General features: G+C 32.1%; 1 protein-coding gene across 10 annotated transcripts in view; it reads right to left on the reverse strand.

Annotated features, from left to right (window-relative positions):
* Nucleotides 1-24,594, reverse strand: part of ASPP (Ankyrin-repeat, SH3-domain, and Proline-rich-region containing Protein) — a 704,899-nt gene that overhangs the window by 347,476 nt on the left and 332,829 nt on the right. Inside the window, exons 1-2 of one of the 10 annotated variants that reach the window (XM_088232183.1) lie at nucleotides 10,985-11,131; nucleotides 7,190-8,077 (exon numbers count right to left, since the gene is read on the reverse strand). The exons of the other annotated variants lie outside the window; for them this stretch is intronic. Coding sequence (XP_088088309.1) covers nucleotides 7,190-7,948 — 759 coding nt within the window. The 5' untranslated portion in view covers nucleotides 7,949-8,077; nucleotides 10,985-11,131. Of the gene's footprint in view, nucleotides 1-7,189; nucleotides 8,078-10,984; nucleotides 11,132-24,594 lie in introns of those variants that run through there. 10 annotated transcript variants of the gene reach the window in all.

The following is a 24,594-nucleotide window of genomic DNA, read 5'->3' on the forward strand; positions in this document are numbered from 1 at the left end:
TATTATTATTATTTACGTGGAAAATGAAGGTTAAAAAATACAAAAAAACGAAAATTGATATCGCTCAAAAGTTCCAAATAAAACACGTTTTATTAAAATTCTAACTAATTAGTAATGGGATTGTTCATTTTCCTTTTAAATCCTTAAGAACAAAACTGTTCAAGCATTGAAAATTATGTTTTCAACAGTTTCTACAAAAGTTGAAATTAAAAGCCACAATAGTCTCACCTCCCGACCAACCCTATTATACACTTGCCACCTGTTCTCTGAACGTGAGAAGGAGCATGTTAAACAAGAAAAACGGAAATAAATAAGTCTAAGGAAATAATCCAGGGGAAGAACAGTGTGTACTCGTACATATGTATATTGTGTGACGGATTTGTAAATTCAATTTAGGAATGGTACGTCGCGTCGTTTGAATATTGTCATGTCACTTAGTATAAAATGGTGGGAGAAGTGGCTTGTATCGAGTGGAATATTTTCCATTTCTTTACACCCGTTAAAGGTTATTCGATAAAAGACTTTACGCTGAAACCGCGATGTCACATATACATACATATATGATCAATTCTGCGAGCGCCTAAGGAATAAATTCACGAGAATAGATTTCAATTGGGGGCTCAAATTTTGGTAGGGCCGCGGTGGTGCATATTTTGCTAGAAAATATTATTATTTTTTTAATTTATTTTATTTTATTTTATTTGGGATTTTTACAGCTATTACATAAACAAAATAAGTAGAAAAATCTTAACAATGCTAAAGCCAATTTAAAAAATCCACTGTAAATATAATGACATAATATATAAGAAAAGAAGTTTAGTAATTGTATTTGTGTGACGATTGTATTCATGTGTATGTGAATGTGTGTATGCGTGAATGAATGAGGAAGAGGATACATGTGCATGTGGGAATGAATGAGGGAGAGGGTGCATGTGGGAATGAATGAGGGAGAGGGTGCATGTGTGTGGGTGCGTAAGTATAAAAAATAATTGTTTAAAACTTGTAAATTGTATTAAAAATGGTACGGTTTTGAAAATTAACCGTATTCTGAAAAAAAGTATATGTACCTATAAAATGCCATGTAATGCCGCAGTTGCATTCCCTCAGCAACACTACCAATAGTCCTACTCCCTAGCGTCCATGAGTGGTCTCTTTGGCCCCGCGAGCCCTGGGCAATGTGGCCACTGGCATTAACATCAGTGCCATAGCAGATAGGGAGAGGATGAATGGCGAGTGTCCGGCGCCATAAAACGGGACCCCTCCAGCTAAGGGTAGGTAACCACGACAAAAAATTCCACCGAAGAAGGCAACGGGAAACCACTTCGGTCAATAATTTTCAGGATATCACTATGAAGAGAAACCAAACTATGGCCCCGAGTCCCGGGCGGTCCTTAAATGGACCAGGGGTGCGAAGAATCTCCCGGCTCGGCATAGAACTGTGGAGGAGCTGTTTTGCACTGCTCAGGATAGGGAAGCTTTCTCCCAAGTGATCGTCAACGTCGGGGGGACCTGACATGACACGTGAAGAAGAAGGAAATTTCAATTAAGAATCTTATTCATATTCAAACACACTTTTTACGTCAATCGGTGCGAAAGTTTTATCGGTCACCCTTAACAATATGTATCGTCTTTTTTTGGGTGATTCCATGTGAGTTGGATTCGGTGCGATGCAACGTTTCAGCTAAAGTTGCTGTTGTTTTTCTTCACAATACATAGTTTACCCTTAGATGACTCCTGCAATGGCAGCCAAAACGTCGGAACGAGTCTAACGCAGATGGCATCACACAAAAAAGACGAAAAATATTGAAAACTTTCACGTCGTTTAACGCCGTGGGCTGAGTAGATAGAGTGCTACACCAATCTGTCATTGCATACATACCTCGTTTCCTTTACATTCATACATCTTCAATCAAGTTTACCGATCATTCCGATTTTCGAAATATCCGTCATCGAGTTTTTGTTAGATTGAGGTGTGTCTTTCTCGGCCTTCTTCGTTTTTTTGCATCTATCAATATTCGCACCATAAATATTTTCAGTCGTTTTTTGGTTCTTTCACTGTTCATTCGTCGCACGTGTCCAAACCATCATAGCACCCCTCCCTTTATTGAAGCTTTTGAATTTGTAATTTAATTAAAACAATTTATTTTTTTGTCAAATGCAACGTATTTATTCAAATGATTAATAGAACAAGTGGGTTTTAAGTTTTTTTCTGAAAGACCACTTCACTTTCACAGCCTCGTACCTCTGCCGGGAGAGCATTCCATACCATAGGGCCTGCGACCGTAAATGCGCGTTCACTAAATTTAGTGTGCTGTTTGCGTAGAAGTATAATAACTTTTCCTCTCACCGTAGACGCAGCTGCTCTAAGCGTGAGACGCCTGTCAGCTAGTTCATCTGAAATGCAGAGTTCCCTTAGATATTCCGGAGTAGAGTTGTGCAGTAATTTATACATAAGCCAACAAAGTTTGTATTCTACCCTCTGTGGAAAACGTAGCCAGTGCTATTCCCAAAGCAGTGGAGTGATATGACTGAACTTAGAGATTCCGAAAATAAGTCTCGCTGCAGCATTCAATATAGACTGTTAGTGAGTCATTTTGTTCATTGGTAGACCTGCATAGATACCATTACAATAATCAACTCTAGACACTACAAACGCTTATATTTTGTACCAAATATTATATTGATGATGTTACATAAATACTTATCGTAAATAGTTTTACCACTTATTAGCCTGAAATATTGCATTTAGATAGCATTCTGCCTACTTTCATCCTTGTTTTTATAATCGAATACTTGACTTTCTTGAAATAGGGTCGGTACAAGAACTGCATTGCTTATATGATAAATAATAATTAATTTATATAAGCACACAAGTAATCACTATGTTCCGATAATAACGAGAGAAAAACATGAATTTAAAACCAAATGAAACCGCCTAAAGTGTACAAGATTTAATGCTAAATTGAATTGTTGTCAAATGATTTTCCTTGAAAATTAGCTGACGCTTGACTGTGCAGTGTTAACATTAATTTTGGTGTAACTATGTACAATTGACTAATCTAATATAATTAGTGTTTCATTGGAGTTGTTCACAAAATTTAACTGGCTGAGTAAAGTTAGCGAGTAAGAAATATTTATGTACTTTTCTCAATTGTGTTTTCCCGAAACATCTTGTGAATCGTAAGGGGAAAAGCTGTGTGGCGCGTGGAAAGTTGATCAGGTGAGCGAATATTTCACACCACGATGGCAATTCCTTCTATTCATATGTTAAGATACGTCGCCTGTTGTTACCGGAGTAGTAAAGTAGCTAACGAGCGTCGCGAGCAAAGTGGCACCGTTCGTATGTAAAGTTTCAGCTGATCCGAGCAAAAGTTCAGAAGAATATTTAAGGAATATGCGCAATCGAGAAAAATCACACAAAGGGAGGCTGACTCAGGTTTGTACAACATGCTTGTAATACAACTTCCAAAATGGTTGACAAACAACGGCGCATAGTTTTTTTTATATATTTTTTTAATATTTATATTTATATATTTTTATTAAAGAAGGTAAAAACATGAAACAGAAAATATAAAAATAATAAAACCCACTAAACCGCGAAACCGGCTTGTCAGCAGGTTTCTTATTTTTTCTTTACAAAGAGAAAAGTAATATAAACACTATTAAGAACTAAAAGCATACCTAATTTTTACAGAAAATTTATTTATAAAAATTAAAATAGATGACATTAAATGGTAATCAAAATAAAGTTTTGTTACACATTAACCATTCAATATTTTTTTTCTTAAAAGCTTTAAAGCTTTTAGTGATTGTAAAACAACGCTTTCTGAAACATAAACTATGAATTCGTATAAATATAATGCTGTCAAATAGTAATGAACTTAAACATGGTAAAAATAAAAGACAATTAATATGTTAATAACAAAAACAAAACAATATATCAACAATATTTTGAGTTTGTTCAAATTTTTACAGACAAGGACTGGATTCAACTCCCCGGGGAGCTGTTTATATTAACATATTACAACAGAGGTGAAGAACATTAAAGAGAAGGTAATATAGAAGTCTAGGCATATACAGGTCTTATGACCTGTCAATGGCTGGTTTAAGTGGCCACTTTACACACTGTGTAACCTTCACCATTCTGTCCATATTTGAACATCTGTATTCCTTCAATTCTTTTATTTCTTGCTTCGAAAAATAGCGTGGATGCTTGGACTAGAGAGAGATAATTATTCTTATGCTGAAATAGAGTCAATGTTAAATATTTCTAGTCTACAAAAACGTAGAACTAATATTGACTCCATATATATGTTCGGCATACTAAATGGTATAATCGATGTTCCATCATTACTGGGACAAGTAAAATTCAATATTCCGACTCGTAGATTGAGAAACAATGAAGTACTGTTCATCGATCAGCATAGAACAAACTATGGCCTAAATTCTCCAATGACCCGCCTTTGTCGTATTGTTAACTCAAGACAGGATCTGGACTTTTTTGGTTTAAGTTTACAACGATTTAAACGAGCACTAAATAAATAGTCCAGATCTTGTCTCGATGTCCCTTATGTTTGTCAATGCTTCTTTCTTTTTTCTTTAAATGTTTTAAACTACTCTTTTATTGTAATATTTAAACCTTATAAATTGTATACATGGACAATGTCCGTTAATAAATAAATAAATAAATAAATAATTTGTTGATGTTTGTGAAGTTAAAGAGCTGCAACCTTTATTTATGCGGGTGAGATTCATCCAATTGAATTATTTCACCTACATACTAGGCAACGCCTAGTAGATGACCTGTAGATTCCTAGACTTCTATATTAGCTTCTCTTAAATGTTCTCCATCTCTGTTGTAATATGTTAAAATAATATTTGTTTATTATTTTATATGTATACAATATTATGTCTGTACTCTTTTGTTTGATTCTTAATAATGTCTGAGCACCCGATGACAAACTATTATTTAATAGTTTATCGGGACAAAATATATTTTATTATTTGTTTTATTTTTATAATGTATTAATATTATAATGATGTTCTAGCCAGGATGTGTTGACTGCAGTGGCGAACGGTCATCTTTTCTACAGGTAAGTTACAAATTTTATAAGTAATATATAAATTGCTATTTAAAATGTTTTTCCTCTCTGTTGCAACAAATTAAGATTTAATCAACTCCCTAAAGAGAAAATCCAGCCTCTCTGCAAAAATTTGGAAATATTGAAAACGTTGTCCAAAAACATTCAAATTAATTACATATAAAGAATCAATTGATGCTTAAAGTACTCCATAAAAAAGTTCGATTTTAATAACCCTAAATCAACACGTTTGACATTTAATGAGTTTTTGTTTTACTTAATGATTATCTCTCTGTTTATGCAGATATTTTTTGTCACTCACATGGAAAATAATTATTGAATCGAAATATTTAAAATGTGTGATTTCGATTCGTGTTTATAAAAATTATTAATAATTAATTTTAATTTGAGATACTTTTATTTTAGATTTTGTCGATACCCATTTTCAATGGTAGGCAATATTGATCGATAGAACATTCCGCATCACAATGATATTTGATTCGGTATGATTTCGTAAAAGTTTGGGAACTCTTTCACGACGGTGATTGGAGATACAAGATACAGCAGCAAAGTTTTTATCGTTAATCGGAAAACTTGGGGGGTATGCTTGTTCTAAAATAAAAATACTTACCTTATTAAATTTTTGAATGTTTGTAACCTTGTTAAATTATTCATGCTGAAGAGATTATACGTATTTAAATAACAAGCTTCAGAACAAAATGCCAAAATGGACGCTTATGGTTAAAATATTATCACTCCGCTTCATCTATCCTCTCTATCATCTCGCTGTTCTAAAATGTTCCCTTTGTTTGTTGCAATTCGTAAATACGAGTATTACCGAGTATTTTAAAGGAATGAGTTGTTTTAGCCCTTTATGCCCAATTTTTCTAATTCTGACTAAAACATATTTTTATGTATGTTTTTTATGATGCAAATACTGGGAAAAATAATGAAAAAAAAAAGTTTTTTTTTTCTGTTTTAATTTCTTTTTTTTTGCTAACATGGACAACATGCTACATCGGGCATTAAACAACAACAATAAACCATTACACCGTTTCCCCGCAGGGGTAGGCAGAGATGATAGAACGCCATATCACTCTGTCTTTGCATACAGACCGATTATTTCTACTCTTGACATGTCCATCTTCAAGTATTTGATGGACTTGATCGGGCCATGTCTTTCTCGGTCTTCCTTGTTTTCTGCATCCATCAACATTTGCATCACAGATCCTTTTAGCAGTTTTTTTGCTGTCTGTCCAAACCATCGCAGCACCCTTTTCTTGATTCTGTCGCTAATGCAAGTCTCAGCCTTACACAGTTCACGAATCTCGACATTTGTGCACCTATAATACATCGTTTTACCCTACATTCGCCTGAAATATCGTATTTCGACAGCATTTAACCTACTTTCATCATCATTTTTCCAATTCCATACTTCGCTCCCATACATAAAAGTTGGAACTAGATCTCCATTTCGAACTGCTAGTTCTACCTCATGCGATAAACATTTGTTTGCCAAAGTAGATTTCAGTGCCACTTTCACCCTTTTCCCAGCACACACCCTTCTTTTAATATATTTTTAAGTCTTTCCATCCCCAGTAAATATACTTCTCAGATATACATATATTTCTACCTGATTCAGAATATATCCGTTCACGCTGATCTCACATTGAGTTTTATTTTCATCCCTTTCAAAAACCATAACTTTCGATTTATCAACATTCATAAGCAAATCGCTTTTCTAGCATTCATCGTATAGCATACATCGTAGACTTTTGTTATCAAGAATTGTAGGTCTTCTTTGCTGCTAGCAAAAAGTACGGCATCATCTGCATCCAGAAGACAGCTAACAGTTAAACTAACGATTGAACTGTTAATTATATTCGAATAACTAGGCAAATACGAGTATCCATGGCGATTTGAATCTTAAATTAAAAAAAATTAGATTCCATGACAAACAAATGCAATAATTTGCGTTAAAACACGCAAAAATACTTTTTTTTATATACTTCGTGCGCCTGTTTGTAATACCATTTTTTACTACAGTTTGAAATCTTAAGGAAAAAAATGTTCATTTATTCTAAAAAATTGTAATGCAACATGGTTACCTTTTTGAATCCAGACCATTTCAGCGCCCTCTGTATGCAAGCAGCTCTGTTCATCTTAATTATGACGATTGGGCATTCTTCTTCTGTCACCTGTATATCTTCAAATAGCTTAGAGTGTTTTTTATTAACTTCACCTATTTTTCCCTCATCAAATATGAAACTTTTAAAATCATCGCGTTTAGGTCTAATGTCGTCTGTTCTTGCATAACTCTGAGAAACAAATGAATGGTAAAGATGCTCTGGCACTGCTGATGGTAAATCTACATCACTGGAAATTTTTCGTGTTACACCTTGTTTTGAATCCAGTTTTTTAACATTTGTTTCTGCATATACTTGTTTACATTTTTCTTCAAAGTGCTGTTTATTAAGTTCATCTAAGCTTGCATCTAGAACTGATATTGTTTCAGCTAGTTTTGCATCGATCAAAGAATATAATTCTTGTCCACTTTTTACCGAGTAAATACTGTTTCTAAAGGATGAACTGTTATCATCGGTGATTGAATACAGACTGCTTTCATCATCAGGAAATGATACTAAATAGTCATCGTTCTTAGGGAAAGAATCATCGCTGTCAAATGCGCCTGAGTTTCTGTAGTCTTGTATGGAACAGATGGTGATAATGTTTGAATCTTCATCAGTCGTTTTGAGCTTGAGAATGTGGGCGTATCGGGATGGATGAATTGTCTTTCTTTCTTTAGGTTTGTTTATTCTATCATCTTCATTGCTCGATAAAGAGTCTCCATCGTTGTCGGTATTCATTTTAGCTTTGTTTATTTTACTTTGTTTCACTAATCACATTTACTTTTATATTTTGTATTTATTATTTTTAAACAAGTCGTTCAGATTACCCATGTGATGAATAATGATTCAATCAGATTGTATTTTAAACTGTCGTTCAAAAAGCAAAAAATATGAAAAAATGATTCCTTCATTGTTTTCGATTATATATTTGAACATTTGAAGTTGAAAGGGTTGTACTAAGAGATTTCTTAACCCTTTATAGTGCAAAGGCAGAAATTGGTTAATATATTAATCCGTCGCTTTAAGGGTCTTATTTTCAACACCGCTCATAGAAATTTTAACTATATTACTTCAATACGTTGTCCAGAGCGGTCGTTGGTTAAGTTATTGTTTCAACCGCGAGAAATTGGCGCGGTTACCTAGAAATCCATGTGTTTATGCCGTTGTCAAAACGGTTATAAAAAATATAATTACTGATATTTATATTTTTATTTGTAATTGTTTAAATTCTGTAATAAAATTTTATAAAGAATATCTGAGTATTTTTATTGTAAAGATTTATTTTCTTATATGACTCTAAACAACCATCGGTTAATAGATTAAGATAAGGCAGAACATCTACAATATTTTACTATAAAAATTGTCGAACGGTAGCTCAATATAACTCATTTATTTTTATATTACAGAATACCGGTAATGAATATGCATCATATTTTAATATATTTAGTTTATCTCTACCTAACTTAAAAAATAAAGTGACATATTTTTATCAAAAAGAGCAAATCGACTTCAGGGGATTGGGTTAAAATAATTATAATTTGATTGATTAATGTATTTTGTTATTGTATAATTTCTTAGAAATATGTATGTATTTCAAGTCATTTATAATATGTATAGTACGAGTATATTAATACATCATACTCGATTTTTTTATATTTTTATTTTTAAGCACTCTTTATACCACATATATGTAAATGGCAGAAATGCCGTTTATAAATAAATAAAATAAAATAAAAAATAAAATAAAACATTTTGGCCGATGAATAATTTAGTTTTTCTGAAAATCTGAAAAATATTTTTTATCGAATTTATTTTATGCGGGGATAAGTATTCCAAAATATAACATTCAAAATTCAAATTCTAAATACTTCATTTGCCCTATAAAGGGTTAAATAATACATACCAACTTATTTTCAAAATATCAAAGAACGTAATTATTTTATTGACTATTTTTATGTTCGACTTTATGTTACAATAGTGCCAGAAAAATATTCTTGACAGCCAACCGCACACGATATTAAATTGGTCATAACACTACCAGGAGACCGAGAAGCGGAAGAGAAAAGTACTGAGCGAATACATATAATAAACTGGTATCCAATGTTAATGGTCAGTGTTAATGCCATATGGTTACTTTCATTGTTTTGTGGAATACCAACTTCAAAAGAGATAAACCAGCATGATCAAACGATATAAACAATTATGTGTTATGTCATAAGATATCACAACCGATACTCGTAAATTGATGGTATTATATTGATATATTTAATCGAAAAGAGACACAAGGAAACTTCAACTTAACTCAAACATTTAAGTGTATTATTTATGGACATTAAACTTAAGCATGTGTATTTTTCTATGCAACCTAGAAAATATTTTTCTGGCTTAGAAATAACGATAAAACAATTTAAAAGACACTGGCATCTCTAAAAAGCCCACAAAAACATATTTTGATCTGTGTCATAACAACAACAATAATAATTTTTATTATTATTGCTACGGTATATTAACAAAAATAACAATTTCTTTATCTACTACATACACACTTAGGTAATAGATTTTTCTGGATCATGTCTAGTCTGCCTAACTAGGTACAACCTGTTTTAGGGCAGACATTTTTATGCAAAATAAACAATAACAATAATACCTACCTATTAATTTATTATACTGTTAAACAATATTAATTTATACCATTTATTATTTAAGAATTTTTTTGAGTAAATTTTCCGATTTTTCTCTACGTAAACCCAGTAACCAGTTTTTTAACAAATTCATTTAATTGAATTCTGGTCTTGTTTTTGCGAATTCGGGTAATAAATTGAAAAATTTGGGGCCCAGAAACCTGAAATTTCTTTGCCCAAATTCAGAGTTTGTGGTAGACCCCATGACCCATCCTCTAGTTTGACTTCTGGTAGTGTGGGATTGTTTCTTTTGTGATTCGATAAAATAATTTGCTTTCACAAACATTTTTATTCTAAAAATATGTAATTGCCTTAGTGTAAATTATTTTTTCCATGTATTTTTTACAAAATAGTGAAGTGCTTATTTTGTAGGTTTTTTCGTGGTTTTTTTTTGTCGTTCAATGTAAAAAAAAAACACATTAAAAAATCAAATAAATTATTAGATTTGTGTTAAGCTATTTTATTCATTATTTAGATTTGATATAAATATGTTTTATAGGTTAATCCTGTAGTGTGTGGGCAGTTAGAAACAATTCGAGTTGTTTATCTTTTGTAGGCGTAAATGTATAAACTTTCAATGATAACATATTCTAGCGGTACCAAAATAAATACTTTATGATACTTAAATCTAATATTTGTTACAAATTTCATCAGATTAAAAAATAAACTTCATTTGTTACGTACAATATTACGCATATTTTAAAAACGCTAAAATTAAACTAGTAATATAATTGAATTAACACTTTATTAATTTAAAACTGTCCTACAATAAACATAAGAAAACCCAACAATAAAACTAGATATTTAATATCGTTGACTGCTAAAATTGACAGAAAATCAAGATATTTATCGCAATTTATTGTAAATAATATAATAAACGCTGCACTTTATGTAAACAAGTGCATTATCAAATGCATCTTCCAACACAAATTCACAGTTATCACTAATTTCGATTTGCATTTACTATGCAAATAATACACTGTTATTAAACACGTTTAAGATACAACAAAGATAAAAGATGTAATTCAAAATTAGCGGAAAATGACTCCAAAATGAAGGTTTACAATTAGTTGGATAATAACAAATTAACAACATTGCCAACGTTGAGTAAAACCATTTTTTTTTATTTATCTCGAAGCACGATTAAAAATACGCGACGGGTGATTAAGGCTTTATAAACCGACCCTTTATTTGTTAAATTACGATCTGTGACAGATTGAATAAGGCGCAAACCACTTGTGGCGTCGCGACGCTAGTAGCTCGGGCGTCCCACCGCGGCGTCCGACGGAAATAGCCGTTCTCCAGCGCCGGAATAAAGAGTGTCGACCACAAGGCACGGCAAGTTGGTGCTAAATTTTCGATATAAATAAGTTAACATTCGGACTCTGAAATAGAATGGCACTGATTCTTGAACACTAGGCTGATTCTCCGTTCGCTTTAGATTATCCAGATTTTAAATTACTTTTAGACTTAAAAAATAAAACGCATTTGGAAGTATCTATATCAATAGTTACCACAATTTGTTTTCTTTTATGGCCCTGAGTGTGTTTGGTATCCTTGATAAACTTGAATTCTCCAAAACAGAAGCCATATTCTGTAGGAGAATTCAAAATTGGATTTTGAAGAGACAACTACAGGAGACTGATGCAAGACGTTAAATGTTTAAACATAAGCATAATGATTAACAAATACAACAGGGATGCAGAACACTTTAGAGAAGGGAATATAGAAGGCTAGGCATTTACAGTGCTGATGATTTGTCATTGACTGGTTTGAGTGGCCACTTTACACAGTGTGAAACATTTAGCATGTTTCAACCAAATTTTCTCAATTCTTATAGATGACGTCTTTTATGAAGAAAAAGAGCTGAACCCTCTATTGATATGACATATTACAAAAGAGATGAAGTACATTTTAGAAGAGAGAATATAGAAGTCAAGGCATGGCAAGACATGGCTTGTGATCTGTTATTGGCTGGTTTAAGTGGCAACTTTACACACTGTGTAACATTATGTACGTGAAATAATTCAATTACACGAATTTCACCCGCATAAAAAAGGTTTCAGCTCTTTAACTTAACAAACATCAGCAGATGAAAGAAGAGAAAGAAAAAAGATGATCAAATATCTATCGGCAGAATGGTGAATGTTACTCAGTGTTTAAAGTGTCCACTTAAATCAGCCAATGTAAGGTGATAAGCCTTGTAGATGCCTAGACTTTTATATTACTACTAAAGTACTGAGAACTCTTTACAACTCTTTAGTGCGAAGTAGACTCGAGAATGGCTCGATGATTTGGGGGCCACATGAACTGAAGAACTCTCTTACGATAGAGAAAATCCAAAAGAAGTTTCTGAGAGATCTCTATATAAGAGAGTCCCGGTATTATCCTTGGCTCTATCCGACCGAGTTTCTCCAGGGTATGCTTGGCTACAACAGTTTAGAGACTAGAAGGAATGTGTGTTTTACTACACATTTTTCATCGATTGTTGTATGATCGATAATTCTGAGATTATGATGAGCATTGGTTTGTATATTCCCGATAATTACCTAACACAGCGTCAGCATAGATTGTCTCATATTCCGATATTCAGGACCAACCTGCCTGTGGTTATGCCTGTTGGAAGGGCTACCGCTATGCTGAACAACATCTCTCTGAATGTTGATCTGTTCCATGTATCCGAAGTTTTTCTGTTTTCCGGAGCATGATTCTCCTACTATTTTGACAAGAGTCTCGTTATGTATTTTTTGACTTTTAATAATATGTACGTCTTAAATTTTTAGTTTGTAATGTATGTATCATTTCAAATAAATGCATTGAATTAAATTGAATTAAATTACATCAATTTTTTTATTTCTGTTGTAAAATGTTTATATTAACAGCTCCCCAGGGAGTTGAATCTAGTTCTTGTATAAAAAAATTAATAATATTGCTCTATTGATCTGGATGAAATCCATCAGGACGAATTATTTCACCTACTAGGCAACATTTGAAAATACTTTTTAAATTTCATACCTGTTAATTGCATCAACAATATTATGACTATGTCTTAGTACCTAAGTCATAAACTTCGTAAAGGCTAAAACCTATAAATACATTTTTATCTCAAAAATGTTTGATGCAATAAATTTCAAAACAATGATTCGAGAATAGACCCCACATTAGTACGCAGTACAAATATAGGTATCATTCAGTTGGCAGACAAACGAGAGTTTCATTTTCACTGTCGGAATGAAGTTTATTTGGTCACAGTACGGCAGAGAGCGCTGCCGGCGCGGCGTACCAGCTGTTAATCTTCTTCTTTCGACTTTCGTGAGTTAGACTGTTATATTTTACAAATTTATAACGTCTTTTGAGCAGTGGTGTGGTCGGGCCGGAGCGCACCGGAGCGGCGCTCCGGCACTTTTAATCGGAGCGGAGCGGCGCTCCGGCTCTGGTCAGGAACATATATTGCGTTTCAAAATATTTCTACATAAGTCTCTTCAAACAATTCAAAATAACAACAAACGTATTTATTGCCGATAACTTGCAGAATTCTAAACATGTGTCCCCCCTTCCCCCCTCCCACTTTCCTCCCACTTCACCATAGTGGTGGCGGTGCGCTCTGGTACTTTTTTATCCAGGACTACACCACTGCTTTTGAGCGACCCGACAACGCCGTTGCATTTTTTACAATTCAAATGTCAGTAATATATGACAAATTTTAACACTTTTGCAATAATTTCAAGACTATAACAAAATAGAAAAAAATAATATTGACAATATTTTGAGTTTGTCCAAATTTTGGTAGACAAGGACTGGATTCAACTCCCTGGGGAGCTGTTTATATTAGCATATTACAACAGAGATATAGAACATTTAAGAGAAGGTAATATAGAAGTCTAGGCATCTACAGGGCTTGTGACCTGTCGTAAGCGAAATAAAGGTTTCAGCTCTTTAACTTCACAAACATCAACCGATGAAAGAATTGAAGGAATATAGATGTTCAAATATAGGTAGAATGGTGGATGTTACACAGTGTGTAAAGTGGCCACTTAAAACAGCCTTTGCCAGGTCATAAGCCCTGTAGATGCCTAGACTTCTATATTACCTTCTCTTAAGTGTTCTTCATCTCTGTTGTAATATGTTAATAATATTGACATTTATCATGATATGAATTTAAGCTTTTTTTAATACTTTTATTTTCTCTTTTCTTTTTATTAAAAAACAAAAAAAATCACTGCCGTAGTTTTTGTATGTTCAATAAACTATTTTTCAAATTTTACAATATATTTTATTTGTTTTAAAGTCAAATAAGTTAAATAAGTAAGTGGAGATTAACACTAAAAAAATACTGAAAATACTATTTAATAACGGAAAAAATAAAAACTATTTAGCTACATAGACGCGTAATAAGATAATAGACATATTGAAATTCGTAGATCAATGCTGCTAAAAATGGTATATTGAACATACAAGAACTAAGTTAGCGATTTGTCTTATTTTTTAATCAAATAACTCAAACTTATGTAATTCAGCTGGACACTTATTTTATATTAATTATGAAGGAAGGTGGAGTATTATAATTGAGGATACATATTATAAAGAATTATACCAATGCTTATTTACAAATCGTATGTATTTTTTGTATCTTTGTTGAACTTCTAAATAAATAAAAAAATGAAATGATAAGCCATTCCCACATTATTCGATGTTTGAACATTTGAATATAATTTTTTTTCATTTGTAACCATCTAAAAAAAATAAATTGTTACAGATCTTTGAAAAGCTTGGAAAGAACAATTATTTGTCATGTAATAAAACTATTTACAAGGTACTCTTAATGATAAAGACAAATGCAGTTTATTTTTTGAAATACATATGTATCTGTACGTATTATCAAAGCTTTGATATTATAGCAATTACTGTTTAAAAAAACCTTTTTATTTTTTTATATTTACATAATATTACAACAGGGATAAAGAACATTTTAGAGAAGTAAATATAGAATTCTATGCATTTACAGGTCTTATGACCAGCCATTGGCTGGTTTACGTGGTCAATTCGTCTCTGAAAGTAGTCAATGGTATAGGTTTATCACCGAAGCAACTAATAAAATATAAATACCTAATTTAGAAATTTTTTATTATTTTCTTATTTGAAATTTTGGATTGTTAAAAACATTTTTTTGTCCCGAAAAATAAAATAATAATGAAGAATATTTATTCGGATTAAATAAAATAATATTATGATTACTCTTTATAACGAAAGAATTTAGAAATTACTAGGAAGTTTGTTTAATAACAACTTCAAACATAGCCTTCGGGGTCGGATATTCAATCAAGAACTCTGTCAACCTTGGTACAACAGCCAATACAAAGAGCTAACAAATTCTGAACACGAAATATTATTTGACGAATTGCATGATTTATTAAAAGTTTTTGACTTCGACAGGTCAATCAATTCGCCATTCAATCTTTTTCACTCGCATCAAAGAAAATTCTGCGGTAAATAAATAAATATTTTATATGCTTATGGCTCCTATAATCGTAAATTGGGAGTTTTTTATTGATATTCATTTTAAAAGACGCATGCTAGTCGTTTTAAAAAAAATACTTCTTCGATAAATCGTTTTTTTTTAAATTTGCTCAAAAATACTGCATTTATTGTTAAATGCCTAGATCATTTTTTAACCGGTGAATTTTTAAATCTTATTGAAATGAGCATATTGAGCTTTGAATTTCAAGAAAAGAAAATTTAAGCTTTGAATTTAAAGAAAAGAAAATTTGAGCTTATTGAGCATCATCGGAAAATTTTATGGTTACATGATTTTTTATTATTAATTACGCTTTTAAAAATGGTTTTGTCGCTTGTGCCTTAAATGGAAACATATGTCAAAAATTAAACTAACCCTACTCAAAACCATTCTAGGTTTTAGGCGTTCGTGGGCAAACGGTGCCCTGTGCGGATGTGGGGTTGATTAATATTTTTTTTGTGAAATGCTAATTTTGACAGAAAAAAGTGTCAATAATTCACCATAAAACGATTGATTTAAATTAAAAGTGGCATGTAAATATAACATAATAATTCTGCCTTGATGAACGTAACATAATTTCGTATTTGCTTAGAATACGTCATATTTTAAAGTATAAACAAACGCATTTTATTTTAATAAGAATTTTTTAAATATTATATAATTCAGAATATTCTACAAATCTCATACTTAAAAGCGAGATTTCAGTAGCTCTATCACAAATAACTATTGCCGTGCTAATAAGCGACGTGATAACAATTTCCTGCCATGGTTGTTTATCGTATTCGCGATCACAATGCAACATACGTCAACGCCTAATATTAAATGTCAAAATATTTACGTCTCGCGACGTATAATCCTGCTGCGTAATCACATCTTTTAACTTCAACGGTTTAAATTTGGAAAATATTCCAAAACTGCTATTTTTATTTGTTTATTTATTATTTATCATGCAATTCATTGCATTTCGCAGGCGTTTGGCAACCCAATTGTCAAAAAAACCAGTCGCCATAGTAACTGTAATTTAATTTTCACTTTTTTGTATTAGACACTCCTTACTATTTTGCAAATGCAATATTATACTAATTGTATTATTTTTAATAGTAAACGCTGATTTTTCGCCAGTGAACTGTACTTATTTACGAGGAAAACAAAAAACAATCCGACACGCGTTGATTTATGACTGCGATAACTTAAGGATGTTCATTACTAATAATATTGATGTTTTTTGTTGATATTTCTTGATAAAACATCACAGTTAATGATTTTGATAACATTATAAATAAATTTATCAATGTAACTTCATAGTTTAGTTTAACTTTGTTTGTTTTCCTCTGTTAAAATACTTATTTGATCTTTTTATCTCCAAAATATGTAAAGAATAGTATAAAAGCTGTAAAAGTTGTAAACAATTCACCAGTCTTGAAGATGACTACTTAGGCAAAAGCGCTCGTTGGTCTAAATAATAAAAAATTAAACTAAACCAATAAGTTTTATTGGTAACTTTATTTATGATGCTATCAAAATCATGTTCATTGTAATTGCTCAAATGCTTAGCATTTTTTTAAGCACGTCGATAGTTATTTGTGATTTAACTACAGAGAATTATTAAATCGTGTTGTATATAAAAGATTGGGGCATTAAATTTAGACTTTAATCCAATGAAGGATTTTATAAAATTATAAATTAATGTAAAAGAATTATGATTTTGATTTTAATGCTTAATTTAACATAACAGTTTTTTTATTTAGAATCATGGACGACACACAATAATAAAATAAAACTTTACACAATAATTTCACAAACAAAATAACTTTATAATCGTTATATCGCAGTCATAATAAATCACCATACACTTAAACTTAAACGCTTATTAGTGTGAAACACGACTCGACTTCGAAAATTTTATACGAGGTATTCAATATTTTATTTTTGATGCAATCAGAAACGCAGAAATAAAATTAAGCAAACCGTTCTTACGCGTATCCACTTAGAAACTGGATACATTCCATCTGCTGCGTATTAAAACAGCAAGAAACTGATGACTGACATATTATAAACAAATAAGTGTTTAATAAAAGAGGTGAATCAGGGGTTTTCTATCTTTTGATAAGTAAGTAAATTATTACATTTATTTTTGAGCTGATGTAGCAATGTATTTATGTACGAAATGATGAATGTGTTGGATCTAAAAAAATATTTCGCGAGAGAAACCTATATATGTTGGTTCCTTTTGAAGTGAAGTACCGCCATCTCCGTTTTCAGAAATCTGAACTAAATATTATAATTTACCGTGTTATAAAAAATGTAAAAATAATTATTTTTTTGATTTTATGCCAGGTAAGTAATTTAATAATATTGTCGTGTGATATCTTGGTATTCAAGTGTAGATGTCTGTATTATTTAAATATGTAGGTTTTATTTATTTATTTTATTTATATATTAAAGAAAGCATGACTGAATGTGAAATTATTGTGAATGGGTGTATACTAAAACAAGTAGATGAATTTGTGTATCCGGGAAGTATGTCTACTAGGGATGTAATGACTGAGAAAGATACTGTCGAGTGAGTGCCGGGAACAGAGTGAACGGTGCACACTAGGAATTTTTTTTTTATAAATTTTGGGTAAAGTGAAATTTATATTTAAAAAATATATATATTTATTAATCGAAATATGTTAGTATTATAAATATGTTGCATAATTTTTAGGTTAATTTTTTTTATAAATCTTGGGTAAATGGAAATTTATATTTAAAAGAAAACGGCTCACTTAAATCGACCTTGGCAAATAAATGTTTGTCACTAGAGGCAAAACTAGCAGTTCACAGTGGAGTCCTGGTTCCGACTTTGATGTATGGGAGCGAAGTATGAACTCGGTAAAACAGGGATAAAAATAAGCTGAATGCAGTCGAAATGCGATCTCTCAGGTGATTGTGTGGTAAAACTATGTACGATAGATGCACAAATGATGAGATCCGTACATTATTTAAGGATGAGATAAGCACTATCGACAAAATCAAGAAAGGAGCTCTGCGTTGGTTTGGACATGTAGAGCAAATAGACAGCGAAAAAACGGCTAAAAATATGTGTGGTGCGAATGTTGATGGATGCAGAAATAGAGAAAGACCGAGAAAGACATGGCATGACCGAATCCTATGAATACTTGAAGATGGACATGTTAAAAGTCGGAATAATCGGCGCACGTGCATGAGAAGCTGTATGAATGAAGAGGAAGCGAGATCTGTATGCAAAGATAGAGTGATGTGGCGTTCTAGCCTCTCTGCCTACCTTTTCGGGGAAACTGCGTGATTTTTATAAATACAAAAAATGTTTTTTGATTTTGTAAGGTTTTCATGTTCATTGAACATGTATGTTTTGCAAATAGTTTTTCCCAGATCTTCAAGCTCAATTATTTACGGTGATATCTACTAGAATATGGATACTTGTAAAGTTTACCAAGAGAGAAACCAGTCACTGAAATAGAATAAATATGTTTATAATCATTATCAAGGAACGAATTTTTTAATCAAGTCGTGGTCCCGAGGTTATATTGTGGACTCACGGACCAAACGTCCCAGGTTCAAATCCTACTCTACCTCAACTCGATTTCCATTTTTCCAGCACAAGTTATTTACGACTTTTCGGAAATGGTCTGAAAATTTTATTATTTGAGTAAATAATAAGAACTCTTATGTTTCTCTTTCACAAAATAAAAAAAAACTACAATTCATTGGTATTAATGATCGGAGAACTCGGTGACAAAAAGTTGATAGTTTATCAGAACGAATATTTTTTAATATTTTAATTTTTATTATGAAAAATAATTTTGTCAACAATATTTTGAGTATGTCCAAATTTTTGTAGACAAAGACTGGATTCAACTCCCTGGGGAGCTGTTCATATTAACATATTACAACAGAGATGAAGAACATTTAAGAGAAGGTAATATAGAAGTCTAGGCATCTACAGGGCTTATGACCTGTCAATGGCTGGTTTAAGTGGCCATTTTACACACTGTAACATTCACCATTCTGCCTATATTTGAACATCTATATTCCTTCAATTCTTTCATATGTTGATGTTTGTGAAGTTAAAGAGCTGAAACCTTTATTTATGCGGGTGAGATTCATCTAATTGAATTATTTCGCCTGGTATATAGGTGAAATAATTCAATTATATGAATCTCTTCTCTTTGCCTAGTATGTAGGTGAAATAATTCAATTAGATGAATCTCACCCGCATAAATAAAGGTTTCAGCTCTTTAACTTCACAAACATCAACATATGAAAGAATTGAAGGAATATAGATGTTCAAATATAGGCAGAATGGTGAATGTTACACAGTGTGTAAAGTGGCCACTTAAACCAGCCATTGACAGGTCATAAGCCCTGTAGATGCCTAGACTTCTATATTACCTTCTCTTAAATGTTCTTCATCTCTGTTGTAATATGTTAAATAATTTTGTATTTACATGCGTATATTATTCTAATAAATACTATTTAAATTGACGTTTTTATATTTTATTGATTGATGTATCAACATAACAAAAATATCAACGTAAATTACGTAAAAAACTATTGTATTTCGGTTTCCATAAGAATAGCTGTTTGTGTAATAGAAAATTCTATGACTTTGAGTTGAACCTCGACAGTCGTTGCACTTCATAAAGACCCTGATTTACGTTACGCATTTAGAATATGATTCAAGTATTTCTTGCAACTGAAAGTACGTGAAGTTACTTCAGGTGGGCGATTACAAGCGCTATCTTCGTCTAGATGTATCGAGATGGTACTCTTATTCAATTCTTATTTCTTATTTATTCAATTAGTTTATTTTAAATATAACATATACATTACAAACGTAAATTCAATACGTACATACATATTAAAAAAAAATTAAAAATACACGAAAGAGACTCATGTCAAAGTAGTGGGAGAATCCTGCCCCGGAAATCCGCTTCGGATACATGGAACAGATCAATATCCAGAGCGATGTTATTCAGCATGACGGTAGCCCTTCCAACAGGCATAACCACAGGCAGGTTGGTCCTGAATATCGGAATATGAAAAAATCTACGCTGACGCTGTCTTAGATAATTATCAGAAACAAACAAACGAATGCTCATAATAATCTCAGAATTATCGAACATACCGCGCAACAATCGATAAAAATGTGTAGTAAAACACGCATTCCTTCTAGTCCCTAAACTGTTGAAGCCAAGCATACCCTGGAAAAACGCGGTCGGGTAGAGCCAAGGATAATACCCGCACTCTCTCATGTAGAGACATCTCAGAAACTTCTTTTGGATTTTCTCTATCGTAAGAGAGTACTTCAGTTCATGTGGCCCCCAAATCATCGAGCCACTCTCGAGTCTACTTCGCACCGAGGAGTCGTAAAGAGTTCTCAGTACGCGGGTATTTTCGGAAACCCTGGCAGTACTCGGATACTTAACTTCTCTACTATCCTTATAAACAGAGCTATCATAAAGCCGGCTCTACTGATATGGATATGTGTTTTGAGGAATATATGGCTTTAGATAAAAAAAAGTTATAGCATTTATTTTCAAAGTAGCAACGTTTCTTCTGAAGTTTTGTTATTGCACCGTAAGGTGCATAGCATAATGTCATCTCAAACGTCAAACGATCTGACGCATGCGCTGTATTTACCTCAAATTTTCAAATCTTAACCGCTAGAAGGTGCTTTCACTGATTTTTTAACTGTCAAACTTCACGCTCAATGTCCGCACAAATTTATGTATTTCCCTTTTGTCTTTCAAATGGGCTGTGATAAAAAGTAGTCACCTCAGAATCATTTGAAATTGAAATTAATCGCAATTAAAGCAAAAAGTACTCATACGAACATGATTTTTGTCAATTCTAATGGGTGGATATAAGTACCGTGGGGTACGGGTGCACTTATTAGCTGGCGATATACTTACATAAAAAAATCCAAAGATACAGACTGGGTCAAAAGTGCATCTTCGTAATCGCTCGGGAGAGCGTGTCTTTAACTATACCGTCAAAGTGAAGGTATCGCTTCCATATCTTCCCATTGTAATCGCCCCCCTGATGCATACACATATCTTCTATCTACAAGACGTAGTATTATGACTACTAGCAAACTGTTATTTTGTAGGGACTTATTAAATGTAAATATTCACCGACCGGGGTTACATAATCATGATATACACAGAATATCCTAAATTAAAAACTATTTGGATGTTTTTTTTTATAATTTAAATCAATCTCAGATTATGCGAACTTTGATAAATGGGATAACTGATATTGTAAATTGATTGATTAATTGATTTGATGTTTATTTTGTAGAAATCCATATTTAAACTTATAATATAAAAAATCAAACACTGATTTGAGTCTACTGAGTTTATTTTATTCAACAATGTTTGAGTATGTCCAAATGCTTACAGACTGGCTGGATTTTCTCCCTAGGGAGTTATTCATTTTTTAATTTATTTCAACAGAGAGGAAAAACATTGTTGATAGTAAAGTGGCCACTTAAACAAGCCAATGACAGGTCATAAGCCCTGTAAATGCCTAGACTTCCATATTCCCTAATCAACAATGTTTTCTCTCTCTGTTGAAATAAATTTAAAGTTTATTTTATTTTTACAAATATAATAATAAAAATTTTGTGACTTTTGTTTTGCCTTGTTAAGGCATTTTCAAACTAATTTTTTTGTAAACAGTTTCCTCAATTTTTTTTAAAATATTGAAGCGTTGACAAAGTTAATGCAGCTTATCTGGATCATAAAACGTTACAAGAAGATAAAATGATCAATCTTACGCTTATAAATCAACTGAAATTGTTACATTTTTAATTAAAAAATGCGGAAAAATGTGTTAAAGTCGGTGTTTTATATTTTTATTAGGTACACTTGACATATTGTTTGATTCTTTTGTGATTTCCTCATTGTTGAGAAGTCGAGTACAAACTCTTGCAAAGTATTCATTTCATTTTGAGACTTGAAAACAAACCACAGACGTCAGGTGACAAAGGTTTGTGGTTGTTTTCAAGTTCATGGCGGTGGGTGGGGGGATTGGAGGAAGTGGAGGGGATTCCACTTTGGCGATAGTATTACACTCAACTAAAAGTGCTGGCATTATTTAATAAAGAGGTTATGTGTAGTGGACAGGGGTGGTTTTTGCTATCTCATCTATGTACGAAGTCATTTAATATACCGTCATTGGAAATGATACATCAATAAATCAACTAATATTATTAATTTATCAGATTTCTCAGGTAAACAGGCCTAAAAATTTGAACACATAATCTAGACTACCGTACACCAACCGTAGAACTCAAAACTCAAAAACGCAAAACACCTAGACACTAAAATATTTCAAAATCATGACTTGTTCTACTAACTTATCATTTATAATCAGTTTACGTCTCTTAGAGTACTTAGATATTGTTAAACTTTTTGTTATATTTTAATTTATTTAGGAAAAACAACAGTTATTATATATTCCACATGTTAGCAAACAAACATGGAAACTAAGATTTATTTAATTTATCAATATATCAATAAACATCATTACTTCTTAATCACTTCTTTTCTACATTTAAAAATATACTACTTAGTGTTATACTTGTCTTACTGTTTATGCTATGATACATCGCCTCGGTTACTTCAATACTTTTTATATTTAAACCCTTCATTTATTGTTAATTTGCTGCATACCTATCTTGTAATTTCTTATTTAATTTTTCTTTATTACTTCCTTATTTTTTGCTGATTTTACTTCATGTAGCTATATTTTTTATAATGTGTTCAGGTGTTTTGTTTAATTATAAATGTTTTTCATTATTATTGTATACTTTGTCAAAGGCGTAAGCCGTTGAAATAAAAAAAATCTATATAAAATATAAAAAATAGTACAAACATCTAGGAAAAGTTTTTTACAAATATAATGAGAGAACATGTTACACAGTAAAGAGAGAAAATAATATAATATATTTGAAAAGAGAAAAAAGAGTAGGAACGGATAAGGAAATAGAGTGGAGGAAAGGAGGAGAGGAATTTTCATAATATAGTTGACCGAAGCAAAATTAATAACATGATAATAACATGAACATAATTAAAGAGACATAAATTTATTTATTCATTTATTATTCCATGTTCGCTCCCTAGTTAAAACATATGGTGTCTACAAAGATCCTCCAAGAATCTCTGTAGGCTGCCAGCTCCTGTGCATTTTTCCAAATCAGGTTCGCGTCCCGTAGTTCTGACACGAACTGCCGACAAACAGTCAGCAGTGGACGTCCAGGACGTCAAGAACCTGTTGCCTTTTAAAGTAGGCAAGCGTGGTTAAGGCTCACAGGAGGCATCTGCAGCACATGGCCAAGCCAACCGTATCGCCTCCGCTTGATGACAGTTGTCACCGGAGTTTGCTGCGTCCGTTCTCTTATTACTTTATTCTTCACAAAGTCAAACGTTAGGTACTCAAAACTCAGAATTTTACTGCTTTCGGCCTTAGTGAGGTGCCACGATTCGCATCCGTAGAGAAGAATAGGTGTTATGCAGGCGTTATATAGGCGGCACTTGGTTTTCACTGAGTAAATATCTGATCTCCAGACAGCCTTCATACTATTGTTCTTCATATTATTATTACGCTTTATTTTTATTATAATTACACACATACAAATTTATCATTTTACAGTGTTCCAAAAAGTTTTTTTTGAAGCCACAAAATTTTGTATTTAAAATATCTAAATAATTTGATTTTTTTAAGCATCATTTGATGAAAACAAAACTCCTCTAAAAAAGAAGGTTCTGCTTAAACAAAGAAACTTCCTAGCGAGTTGGGACCTGAAACAATTAACCTCTGTACATTTTCAAATTGTTGAGCAAATAAATAAAATATTGTGTTTAACATATTTTACTTGTTAAGTTCTGAAGTTTGACAATTAGTTTGACTGTACTCTTGTACTACATAAAGTGTAATCAGAGCTTATGGACTTGACCGACCGCAGGAAAACAAGTACAGTGCGTAAACTGAGAAGCAATCGCTGTCACTAATGACAATACTGTAATCAAGCTGATCCAAAATGGCACTTAAAACAACGCGAACACACTCAGGGCGTGGAAAAATATTCATTAATTTATACCGCAAATAAATATCAGATATTTATTCGGTAAAAACCAAATGATGTCGTTGTTTGTTCAGCA

Source organism: Micrasema longulum, unplaced genomic scaffold (assembly GCF_059751315.1).
Source record: "Micrasema longulum isolate JH-2025_06_02 unplaced genomic scaffold, ASM5975131v1 h1tg000955l, whole genome shotgun sequence".
NCBI lineage: Eukaryota > Metazoa > Arthropoda > Insecta > Trichoptera > Brachycentridae > Micrasema > Micrasema longulum.